The sequence below is a fragment of the Syngnathus typhle genome, linkage group LG8 (genome assembly GCF_033458585.1).
Source record: "Syngnathus typhle isolate RoL2023-S1 ecotype Sweden linkage group LG8, RoL_Styp_1.0, whole genome shotgun sequence".
NCBI classification, from domain to species: domain Eukaryota; kingdom Metazoa; phylum Chordata; class Actinopteri; order Syngnathiformes; family Syngnathidae; genus Syngnathus; species Syngnathus typhle.
In genome coordinates, this window is record NC_083745.1 from 4,929,789 (window position 1) to 4,942,538 (window position 12,750).

General features: G+C 43.7%; 1 protein-coding gene across 1 annotated transcript in view; it reads left to right on the top strand.

Moving 5' to 3' along the window:
• The first annotated feature begins 4,414 nt into the window (after window positions 1-4,414).
• LOC133158591 (glutamate receptor ionotropic, delta-1-like) overlaps window positions 4,415-12,750 on the top strand; it is a 58,415-nt gene continuing 50,079 nt past the window's right edge. Inside the window, exons 1-2 of the mRNA XM_061285881.1 lie at window positions 4,415-4,518; window positions 10,038-10,322. Coding sequence (XP_061141865.1) covers window positions 4,440-4,518; window positions 10,038-10,322 — 364 coding nt within the window. The 5' untranslated portion in view covers window positions 4,415-4,439. The remainder of the gene's footprint in view (window positions 4,519-10,037; window positions 10,323-12,750) is intronic.

Consider the following 12,750-nt stretch of genomic DNA (forward strand, 5'->3'; position numbering starts at 1 on the left):
TACATGAAAATTAATTTTAACACATCGGCGGGCGAGCTAGGTAGATTTAATATATTGATGGTTCGGTGTATTTTTGCACCTACATTTCCCCAACTGTGGTCCAATGTAAAGTCTCGTTTAAATAGCTTTCACTCGTGATCTTTCAGCACGGGTGCCCTTTTAGAATTAAATAAAGAAATCTGCTCCTCTCTTTAATATCCTCTCATAATGATTCTTTCCCAACACGTTCGGCGAAGGAAAATTGCATGAACAGATTGGCGAGCTGTTGAGAGGGCGTTGGGGCATTGACAGGTGTCATCTGGTGCTTAATGCTGCCGACGCGGTCGCCGTCTTGCATGTGCGGTTCATCACCCTGCTGATCCAAGACCCAGCGCATTGTCTTATCCACTTGGTTAGGGGTGAACAAGTTCAGCAACGCTGCTATTAAATTTTGCCCTAATGTATTACCCTGTAATTTCAAATGGACGCTCTTGTGCCAGACAGCAAGAGTTATGCTCGGTGCACTCAATTCTATTGGGCAGTTGGGTGATTGGATGCATTGCGTAACCGGCTGCCTTCCTGGAATCCTTTTTTTTTTTTCTTTCTTTCTGTGGTGACTGTACAAAAACACTCTTGGGGAAGAAGCCATGCGAATTGCCTTATTGGTATTTCGCTTTGTGGATGACGTGGGAATACGTTTTACATACCCACAAAAAGTACCCAGAGGCAATTAAGGAAAAGTATGTCACAGAATCCATTCTAGAGTAAACCACATGCTGGGGCAGTATATTTCTGACAAAAAAAGATAGTGAAACCTTGATACCCTCCTAACAGAAGAAACACGGCTTCCAATGACTAAATCTCAACCTTTACACTTGGTCTTACGACCTTCAATTTGTATTATCTTATCAGCATCCGTTGTCCATTCATTCAACTGCCAAGAATTGTCAATAGATACTTGCTAGGCCTTGTGATTGACTAGCAACCAGTCGATGTCTTTGGTAGGCTTCAAGCCATCGTTGACGATTGATTGACAGTCTCGATTTATTCCCAATTCATGTATCTTGGTTAAAGTTTCCTAACCATTGATCATGTCCTTTATCTGACTACATGAATACATGTATGTTTTCAATCTTGCAAAATTGTGTCTGGCGGGAATCCATTCCGATAATAACTAAGTGGTCGAGGAGCCGCCACCTTTGTCAAGTATGGCGCACGTGCGAGGCCTGAATGCAAATGGCTTTAAATTCACTTGTCAGCCATACGGCAGGCTGTCACCGGCCTGCTTCAACAATTCAATTGATGCGTTTAAGTGTCTTGTTTTGTACCTTTCTTTCAATCAAATGCTTTTTGTAATTGCCGACGCAGATGAATTAAGTGTCTCCATCCATTCGCTGATGAACGTGCTATAAGGGATCATTCCCGCACGGCATGGTAAATTATTCAAGGTTATTATCCATAAGTACCTCTGAAGAGTGTCCTCATTGTCCCATCTCCATGCATACATATAATGCAAGCGTACAGTTGTTTGTTTGAAACCCTCGAATTAGAGATGATGAAAATCCAAAAGCATCCGCTTGTTTGCCAGGATGAGCTAACGAATGATGATTGTAAAGCTATCGTCAACTGTAGAGTGAGAAGAATAACAACAACAACACGGATGCAAATGTTGCCACAGGCGGGGAGGGGATTTAACACAGTGTTTTTAAGATTAGGGAGCTCGAGAGGAAAGGGCACGCAACCAGCAGCAGATGGCGGCTCGGGTCGTCACATGGCTGCACGGCAGCGCAGTAAAAAGGACAGGCCACCTGTGTCTCGTATCAGGAAGGAAAACAATTGTACTGTATACGACACTCGTAAACCCAACGCGTCGCGCAGCTGCGTTGTGCTGCAGCCCAAATAGACTCCCCCTTTTTTTATAGTAAACATCCCAGACACACATGTGAATTAAGCTAAGCACCAAATCTTTCCCCAAGGTTCTTCGAGTACATTCAATGTTCCAGCTAGGTCTGTGAATAAGTCAGCTGCTCCAAAATCAAATCGATACAAAAACACATCCCTTCTGTGGTCACCAGATGGCCACAAAACTATCATTTGACTTGTCAACATCTCAAACTAGCAACAAACAAGTATCTTTGCTAACTTGGACACCGGACATGAGAGAGGCGCTAGCTTAGCTTTGCTAGGATGCGGCAAGTGGCATCAAAGATGGATTTCAAATGACATCAAGCAGTAGAAACTTCCTTTCATCTGCCGTTGGACAGGGTATCTGCGGGGAATCTCGATAGTTAAAGTAAGTCATATGGAATTAAAAAGGTTTATGTGATTTGGTACGCCGCATTAACATGTTGAATAGCGAATGCAAATCTGCGGTGTCTCCTGACACGATGAACTATTGTACTATTGCAAAAACATTTGTCTTTTTCCACATTCCGGTTTATGAGCCAATTATATTTGGGTATTGTTTAGTGATAAAAATCAAACAATAAGCAATATCACAAGGGAGGGAATTGATGTGGTACTCAAAGTAGTAGTAGTTCAATGTAGTTTAATTCAACAGCCATCAGCAAGCGCAGTGTTTGATTTATCGATGTGGTGACAGTTAAAAATGACTTTGGCAATCAGGCTAACGATTTTCAGTCTGCCATTTTGGCATTTCTCATTTCATATCATTTTTTTTTTTTTTCTCTGTCCATCCCGGTCCTATGATGAACTGATCTTGTCAGCAAAACAAAGCCTGCATTAATCGCCTAAATCATCAGCTTCCATGGTAACCTCATGACAAACTTTTGAAGATGTTAAGTTTTCCTCACTCGCAGATGATACTTTGACTTCAGAGAGGCCGAAATCAGAGCAATCGAAATCTTTTTAAAAGATAAATAAATAAAGCTTGTAAACTTTTCGCTGAATGCCTGGCAGCTATAGCGCGTCGGGTCGCCGACCTCCAACCAATCAAACTGTCCGAAACGTGAAGGCTATCATAAACTCCATTTGCAACATGTCTTCTTGTGGAAACGGCCTCTTTTATCTCCATCTCAAGTGAAAATATCCCGGGGGTTTCATATAAATCTAATTGCTGTAGGAGGTAGCGAGGGCACGGAAGAATGGATGGGCCAAGATTCTAATCAAAGCAGAAACCTCGCGGCCGGGCGCTCGGCGAGCAGCCTCGCGGGGCTCGGAATTTCGCTGCGTCCCATTGTGACAACGCAAATTGATGTTATCAACATAGTAATAGAGAGACTTTTGTCAACTCCCTCCACACATTATGGAGGATGACAGCTTATTTAGGGGCCACATAAACTAAATCATATTCGCCAGACGGGCCAGCCTTGGACTCACCTAGACAAAAGTTTGGCAACCGGAAACATTTGGTGGAATCGCGGTTAGTTTTGAATTAAATCCTGAACATCATGCCGCTTGCCATCTAACTTGTTGGAAGAATCGCATAATTCTGATTCTGGCCTCTTTTTTTACTGCCTCTGTTGTTTCTTAGAAATTATTTTATTTGCCTCTAAGTCGGCCATTCTTTTTTTTTTTCCTCATCATCTCTCTGTCCCCTCTTTGAAGGGTCAGAGAGTTGAAGTGGGCGTGCTATGCGCTCTGAGATGAAGACTGGCAAGCAGGACTTACCTCAAAGTAACAGAAAACAAAAATGAAAATGTTGGGATAATGACCAAACATGAACTCTGATCAAAACAAAGTCAGCACATGGTGATGCTGAAAAAAGGCGCTGGTTGCCGAGGTAACATTTGTTCAAAGGATTCCAGTATGCCCATCGCTCATTAAAATAAGCATAACCTATGTTTTAGGTGGCGTGCAAACCCACAGTGGGGCTTTTACATTTTTTATTATTTTTTATTGAGCTTGTAGGTCTGTGTGGTAGAAGAAACACTTTCATTTCATGCATGAGGGAGTTTCTGTTTCGTTGTTGTTGTTGTTGTTGCTGCTGCTGCTGCTGCTGCTGTTACACACTACTCATTTCCCAAAAGAGGAAATTAATAAGTGCTCGGGTGAACTGAGCAAACAGTGCATGGCTGATAGTTAGGAAATTGGATTCTCTTTCAAAATAATGCTTTGTTAATAATTAAAAAATAATAAGAAATCAGCTACAGGAAAATTCTTTCCATGAATGTTTGTGTGACGCGAACAAAACGGAGCTTTTTTTTTTTTTGTACATATCTTAATCACGTCAATGTGAGTTAAAAATGCTTCGAAGAGAACAACTCGGCTTCTTCTCTTGCTTGGAAGCAATAATTAAGGCACCCGCTCTCTTACGATGCCTTTTGATGTGACATAACCCAATAATAACACGCCGCGCTGTGCATTTGTTAGAGATCTAGTGGTCGATAAAGCAAATCAGAGTTTGCAAACGGGCCTTTCGCACACACACACACACACACGCGCATGCACGCGTGTGTACCGATAAGGAATTGCACCAGTACACACAGCTGCTGCGCCACATGTCGCCAAGTCATTCGGAAGCAACACAATGCAGCTTTTGCGCGTTCATCCAGTCAAATGTCGACTCGACTTTCTCAGGTACAAATTCAACACGTTGAATCGGCACACAATTATGTTTTGCATGATGATTCATAGTGGAAATGTCATTTTCTAAGTGTCTGTACGTGACCTCCTCCTCGCTGTTCTTTTATTGATCGATTTAAGCCCTTCCAATTCTGCCGAGCAACAAGGAAATTAATAAACAAAAGATATTAGGAGACTAAATATGACACAATGGCATTCCTGGCGTTAACTACTGTACAGTAAATGCAGGCAGATGATGCAACTCTTGCTACCGCAACGACTGTGCTGCTTTAATTAACACGATAAAGGAGAATGTTTTGATGTCCTTTAACCGCCGTTTTTACCGCGCACCGGTGACGTATTATTACGCGGCTATTTGGATCCCCTCCTTGTCAGGATAATGCACTTGTTTGTTTTGTGAGCGGGCCGCGTCGGCGTCGAGGGTGTGATCACGACTTCTACTGTCAGCCAAATTTTAAACGCCTCTTGAAAGCGCAGCTTGTTGGCCACTAAAACAAGGTTAATACCTGCAAAAGAAACACGAGAACCATCTGCTCGACAACAACTTGTTAACTCCCCCAGACTGCGAGATTTTGCACCACTAATTGCCTACCAAGCAATACTTGCCAAACTCATTAAGACGTTCATTTATAAATGAAACAAATTAAGTGTAATAACGTGGTACTTCCTACATATCAGATAAAATAAGTTGGATGAGCTAAGCAGATATCTATTGTTTTTTTACAAGTTGCAATACGTAGCAGATGATAGGATTAAAAAAAACAACACAGAAATAAATAGCAATTTCTTGCCCGTAATTTTGTGGGACCAGTTTGTCATTTCGGTTTAATAACGTATTTTAAAAATGAAAAAAAAAAAAATCACAGGAAAAAAAAATGGCCATTTTATTCCCGTAATTTTGCCCATAATTTTGTGGACTTCAAAAATAAAACGCAACAATTTGCACTGCAAATCATGTTAAAATTCAATTGCGAGGCAAAAATAATGAAGTCAATTTGGTGGCTCTCAATGACTCCAGAAACCAATTAATCAATTTGTTGTTGTTGTTTTTTTCAGTATACAGGCAAGTACGAATTTACAATTGTGAAATTTATTTTAAATTTCAATATTTAAATTTCATTCAAATTTGTTTGACTGTTTTAAGCATATAGAAAGAGGCAAAACTACCCAATGTATAAAAGGTCTTGCTCTGTGGATTTACTTCCGTCGCACATAGGCTGAAACATATCCCCCATGGTACAAGTCTGTTTACGGGGGGGGGGGGGCAGTGTCACGTGCAGATTCTTTTATCTGAAGGAGTTGCGTGACTTCCTTTTAGGGCTGCCTGCCGGCGACGCCAGCACTTTATCTGCCAGTGTGTCAGTGTGTCTTTGAGCGTGTCACGTGTGTTATTCACACTGTGGGAACAGGTGGCTGTCAGATTACGGCCCGACGTGAGTCCCAGTCAATCCTCCGTGGTCAAGAAAGACCGACTTGCCGGGAGGCCGAGCGTCACAATACTTGCGCGACGGCAAATTGAGAAAGTAGACATTTCATTAGGTACACCAGTTTTACAGTTGAGCTCCTCGACCTTGCGTGAAGCAAACAAGCTGATTGCCAAGTTAGACTTATTAGACCGAGTCAAGCTGATGGAAAGATGAACAAAAGTGCGGTCGAAGAGCGACAGAGACAAGTTAATGAGAAAGCGGCGCCGGATAGTCACGTTGAAAGCTTTGATTCAGCTCGTTGTAAAGGATGACACATTGGCTATCAAATGATTCTTTTTATGTCCGGGTGAGACTTTAGGCCTCGGGGGCGAGGAACTTGAAAGACTTGAGTCAGTGCGGATCATGAAGGATGTGAAATTGATATGCTACGAGGGAAATCCGCCAGCTCTTTGTGACGCACTCTGCTAGTCGTGGATTGGCGTTTTGTGGCGTCAGCGTGGCACGGTTCAACGTTTTTCTGTGAACTGTCGAGATTACTGATTTTCAAAGTCGGCACTGCTTGGTCATCTGTGATTGTGTTCGTGTGTGTGTGATGCGAGATTCTTTTGCTTTGTCATTCCAACGGCAAGTGAAGAGATTTGACATTCCCAACGTTTGCCTGTCGTCGCAGTGTCTTATGTAGAAACCAATTCAGCGACAGCTGTAGGCAGAGATTAGAGGACGACCTCCTCTAGCTCCTGAGCCTCTCGGGCGGTGGGGAGTCTAGGTGTGTGTTTGTGTGTGTGTTCATTGACGACTACTTTCTGTATAAAATCTGCCGCACTAAGTCAATTTCTTCCGCGCTGCCTGTCACTTGTCTGCGAGGGACAATTTACAGGTGGGAAGTACTACATCACAGTACAGATGACACGGCTGCTTTGGCATCGATAGTATTGACGACAATATACTCTCACCTTAGTCTGACAGCAGGAGTGAAAGCGAGGATAGAGGGTGGCGGATGTTTATCTTCTGAAAAGTGAGGCCACAGCGAGATTTATGGCTGGCTGTTTGCAGCGGATGACTCATTGTTACAGAAACTGCAGTGTTGTAGGACGTTTAGATGTGAAACTGAGCAGTGTTGTGCATGATTTAACATGCCGAGTGACACATTTTTAGTTGTTTCGACTTGAAGAAGCTTTCACACCATCTAATACACTGCGGAACAATTTGCAGACAAACAAAATGGCTGAGTTAGATTTTTATGCTGATTTAACTTAAAATTGCCCAGTTTTGCTTTCCTCCACAGCTGAACCAACAAAAAACTAAAATCATCCGACTAGCTGTAGTAAGCCTTTTACGATTAAGCTCCTTTGGAGCTAGACGGCAACTTTTTGTTATAATCACAACTGAGATGGTGAGAGGTGTGTGTGGCTACCAGTTGGTCAAGCTAGTTTAGTAGCAATTAAGTTAACTTTTCTCTTAACTTGTAATCATACTGTTTTCAGGGTTGCACCCAAATCTTTGCACTCTCTCGCAATCTCTAACGTTCATGTAAAATTCTGACTTTTTACAAAGCCAATTTATTCCGATGTTGCCGCCTTACTAATCTCTCCATGTTTTATGCACAGAAGTGAGAGTTTCTGAAGAATGTGAAGACGTGGTAATTTTAGATCACACAGAACATAAGCCGTCTCCATTAGATCAGTCATCGGCGGCACTTTGTCAGCGGGTGAGATTGAGTCGACGAGATTCCACACACGAGCTAGTCCCGTGTGGAATCCTGTGACTTTGCTCCGACATGCCGAGCGTCCTTAAATGAGACCGCCTCATTTAGTCCGTGAAATCGATGAGACAATTCCAATGCAGTCCCATTGTAGTGTCCTGTCGCATTGTGTTGCCAAAACGGGGCGGGCAAGACGACAGGCAGACGACATCCCGCTTTCTTTTGCAAACAGACGGCGTCGGACTAAATTGAAACGTCTCTCTTTGTCCTCGCGTCGTTTGCATTTTCTTGCGTGCGCAACTGACGAAGGACAGCGATCCACTTGCTTTTTGTTCCGTATCTCCAAGCAAGATGCTTCTTGCCGATGATCAAAGCGTCATTACTGGCTCTTACTTGATATCCACGGAAAAAAATCCATCCCTTTATTCATCCATCCGCGCTAAGCCTTCGTCCATTGAGCCGAGAAATCGTCCTTGGATTCGTCCGCCCGTCTCTTGATCCAAGAGACGGCTTGCGCGTCCATCTTCACGCCAAAGTGTCCGCATGCATAAAAAGACATGACAAGGTGCGGTGCGAAGATATTGTGAGAATGATGTAGTCCAGAGAAAACCATTTATAAGATGTGTGTATCATGGTGCCTGAGACACCATGTCAGATATAGCTTCCAGGGAATGAGTGATGGATCCCGACCACTTCACCGGGACCATTTAAAGGTCATTATTCCACCATTATCATCCTTTGCAATGACTGCATAGCCCTCCTCTTGCCTGTCAGCAGACTCCCTGTAGTATGATGGCCTTGCGTGGGTGTGTATGATTATGGCAAAATGGGAACATTGAAAATACATTTTATATCCAAACAGTGTAAGTACATTCATGTATTCATATGTATGATGCCTTATTCAATCTCACTCCGTCGATGTACTCGTACAAAACCACCACGCGTACGAATCCCACTAGCCCGTCAATCCGAAATTCGCCCTCGCTATCTTATTTAGCGGCCTTCGTTTTTGGGATTGACTTAATAGAGTTGCCTCGCAACTTTTCTTAGCCACTTCTACTGGGATAATTTTCCTTTTTCTGCATTGGACCTTTGGTTCTGCCAATTGTTCAGTTAAGTTTTTTGGGCAGTATCGCATCGGAAGGTTGCTAGACAATACGTTCCCCACCTTTGTTCTGCCATTTGAGTGTCCGACATTTTGCCTTGGATTGCAATCAAGTGCATCTCGACAGAAAATGGCTTTTTCCGGCTCAAGGAGAAAATGCTGATGGATTTGTTGTTGGACTGCATGATGAGGTTAAATCTGGCTAGGTACTATATGCTCAACCTTCAACATTTAAGCGTATCCTTGATAGAAATATTGATTGGCATTTGACTGCATTCCCTTGCCTCAGCTAATCAATTAATTAGCAGAGTAGCGAGCCGATTTGTCGGAGTGCTCGTAGAATCTTGGGAACTGTGGAATTCCGTTTGTCGGTTCTGGATGAAATATTCATTTGGTGCATTTGAACACTTTTGGGATGTTTTTATTTGGTCACGCAACTATTTTATCAACCTCTCAAGCTTCTGACGTAGGGTCAAACAATTCAATAAATCCTAAGTGACAAACATGCCCTTCACGGTAATACCTTATTAACCCCAAGCCAGAGACATTTTTGATCGGAAACTGACATATTAATAATGCTGAGGAGGACATTTTCATTTTTCAAAGATATTCTGGCGCCTTTCCCGGCAGACGTCTTGATCCACTCTAAGAGGATAAAAAGTCCGAGTTGTGTATGTAAAGAAAAGCGTTGAGACGATAAGAGCTACTCAGACACCCAAAACACGCGTCTGCGGTTTTAATCTCGGCTCATTAGCATACATCTTAGCATGTCAGTCAAAACTCCAAGATGGCAGTGCCCAGGCTCGAGCTTCTTCCCTATTTGGTTAATATGAGCCGTCTGCCCTCTTTTATGAGCCGCTCCTCGCCGCTTGACATGACGTCCCGACATCAGCAGAGACTTCCTCCTTGCTTCGTGTGATCAAATGCAGCGACTCAGCCATAATCGTCAGCGGGACACACAAAGACCTGTCTCCCATCCTGATGAAAAAACTTTGTTGCATAATGAATCAAAATGATTTTTTCAATTGGCGGCTTTACCAAAAGGGTGTCTGTTCTCTGAGCCTTGTTCTCATAGTCATTTTATCCGATTCCCATGGTTAAATTCTGTTTGACTCATAACCGCCTCTTTGACGAATATTTTCTGTATTATCGCAACAAAGGCAGGGAACAACAAAACAGGCCTTGAGAACAGTTTCAGTCACTGATTTCTATTACTCATTTGGTTTTTGCTCCCATGCGCTGATGAATCGAATCTGTTTTGATTTGTTTTCCCGTTCAGCATGCGAGTTGATGAACCAGGGGATCCTGGCGTTGGTCACCTCCACGGGCTGCGCCGCCGCCAGCGCCCTACAGTCCTTGACGGATGCCATGCACATCCCGCATCTGTTCATCCAGAGGAACAGCGACGGCGTCCCGCGCACTGCCTGCCAGTTCAACCCTAGCCCGGACGACGAGAGCTACACTTTGGCCGCCCGGCCGCCCGTCCGCATCAGCGACGTCCTGCTTACGCTCGTCTCCGAGCTGTACTGGCAGAAGTTCATCGTTTTCTACGAAAGCGACTACGGTAAGATTCAGTTTGTCCATTTGAATCGGACATACCCCAAAGTCATGTTCCTTCTGGCTATTTTGTATGGCTTGACTTTTGGAATGACATATTTCTGACGCCAATTGGGCCAGCGATGAATTGAATACAAACCACGACCCCTCAACCCTACGCAAATGTTGACCATGGAACTTTACAATGTAACGGCTTACTCGGTGGAAACGAGACGTTTGTATAAATCATGTAAGACCGTGGCCTTTGAACATCCTTTGAGGAGATAGAATCCTCTTTTACTAGACTGAGAACCCACATCAGAGCCATCGCCGGAAAAAGCCACCTTTGTTCTGAGGCATATAGTGCTCGGCCGTGATACGGTGAGAGTGGATTTGATTGATATTTTATTCATGCTTGATATGGAAAGCGTCTCATTCACTTAAAGTACTTCAAAACTAGCTCTCGAGACTTGTTGCAGTGAGACAAAGGCCGTGGAGACTCCTGTGAACCGTTTTGGAATGCCAACATTTTGTATGTATATACATCTTTCCTTTAAGGAGCCCAAAATAATGACAAATTAGCGATTATGTATGGAACTGTTGACATGAACAGTCACAGTATTCTGCCAAGCCAACACTGCAGTCTGGTTCTGCTTGTCGTTGCCTCTGGCTTTTCCCCGTCACTTTTTGTCTCGCATACTCGGTTGGATTCTTGTCTGGTGATTGACTCGGCCATTGTGCTTCGGGTCATTGTCCATCTCCACTGTGGAGGGCTCACGAATGGGTTCATTTGGCCCAATGAATCAGTGAATGATATTCCCGCTTCAGAAGTCATCCTGCCGGTTTTGTCGGCAGTCACATCATTGAATACAAGAGAACCGGTTCAATCTTGAGATGGCACAGGATACAATATCACCAAGAAGGCCATTCCAAAAACCGTATCACCAATGAATCTGGCTAACAAGACGGTCGCCTAGTAAGTTAGTTCTTAAAGTTCCGAACCTCGGCGCGCTACACTTTGTGCAGTCTCTTTCCCAGATGTATTTGGGAAACAAACCATCTGGCTTGTTGGGCGGCGCCGTTAAACAACAACAACAGAATAGCATCGGCGGCGGTTAGCAACATCTAGACGAAGAGACAAATCAGAGCCTAATTGGATCATCAGTGGCACCATGAAAGACAAGTGCGTCCCCATAGTGTCTTATGTATTTTCAAACGCGCTACATTGGAGTTTCCCCGCTCTCATTACGGCGGCTCTACGGACCCAACCTTTCGTTGGCAAAAAGGCTAATGACCCCCCGTGAACTTTTGGCAAGCACGCGCACGGCGCCGACGCCGCTTTGCAAGTCATTGCGAGTTTGGAGGCGCAGCATCACCGGCGTTAATGAGCTTCATCTTTTTATTGTTTCGGTGTACGGGAACCCACAGATGATGTGGCGTGTAATGAACCCGGGCGATGGAAATACCTTCATTAAATCGCAAGCTACCCCTTGGCATAAAAAAGTGAAGGCGATCATAATGCTTTGTTAGATGCCAAGTATTGATCGACAAACAAACTAGGCTCATTTAATTAGCTTTTTTCACATCAAATTGGGATCCTCGACGGCGAGCAGGCAGCGTGGCCACAGAGCTCGCTGCCCTTGCAGTGCGATTACTGAGGCCAAACCGCAAGCGCCTGCGGGAAAATACGAATGGAGAGGAAAGGAGGTCAAGATCATGTTTTTTGTTGTTTCTCTTCAATTTACACAGAATGCGCAATCTCCTCGCGGGCAAGCGCTTGCTTGCCAGAAAGTAAGTCCAAGACGTGAAGATAACTTTGAACATCGGAGACTATTTTTGTGGCTTGACTTCATTTCCACATGAGATTGGAGTCTGGGAAAACAAAAGAGACATTTGATGAACTTGGAAAGAAAGAAAAAAGTGGAAGTAATCCGTCACACCAAATATTTGAACTTTGATGTGAATAATTTGTCAATCAATCAATCAATTTAGCACAACCTGGAAGTTTTAACTGTGTAAACTCATTTCTTCAGGTGAAGCAAGCTTCAAATGGACCAAAATTGAATCCTTTAATCGGCTGTTGCTTATCCAATTAATCCCCGTTTGATTGTTTGAACAAACTAATTTTTCAAATTTGTTCCGAGCCACCGATAATGTCGAATCCCGAGACAAACTGCAAACTAACTTCTAATAGGAATGATTCTCCCCTCCAGTGGATTCAGTCAGTCGTCTGCTATGAAAGGTGTTTTGGAGTGAAAACTGAAAGTTGGGCACTTATCAGTGAGCGCCAGAGCTCCCCCGTTGCGCACCGAGCGTCTCCATCTAGTGTGACTAAGTGCAAAAAGATGGGATCGATTATTTCAATTTAGTTTTTATCTGACGCTTGGAATTAACACGGCGACAAACAGACCACCCAAAGCACCTTCCTGGAGGATGCCGAATGACAAGCACCGCTT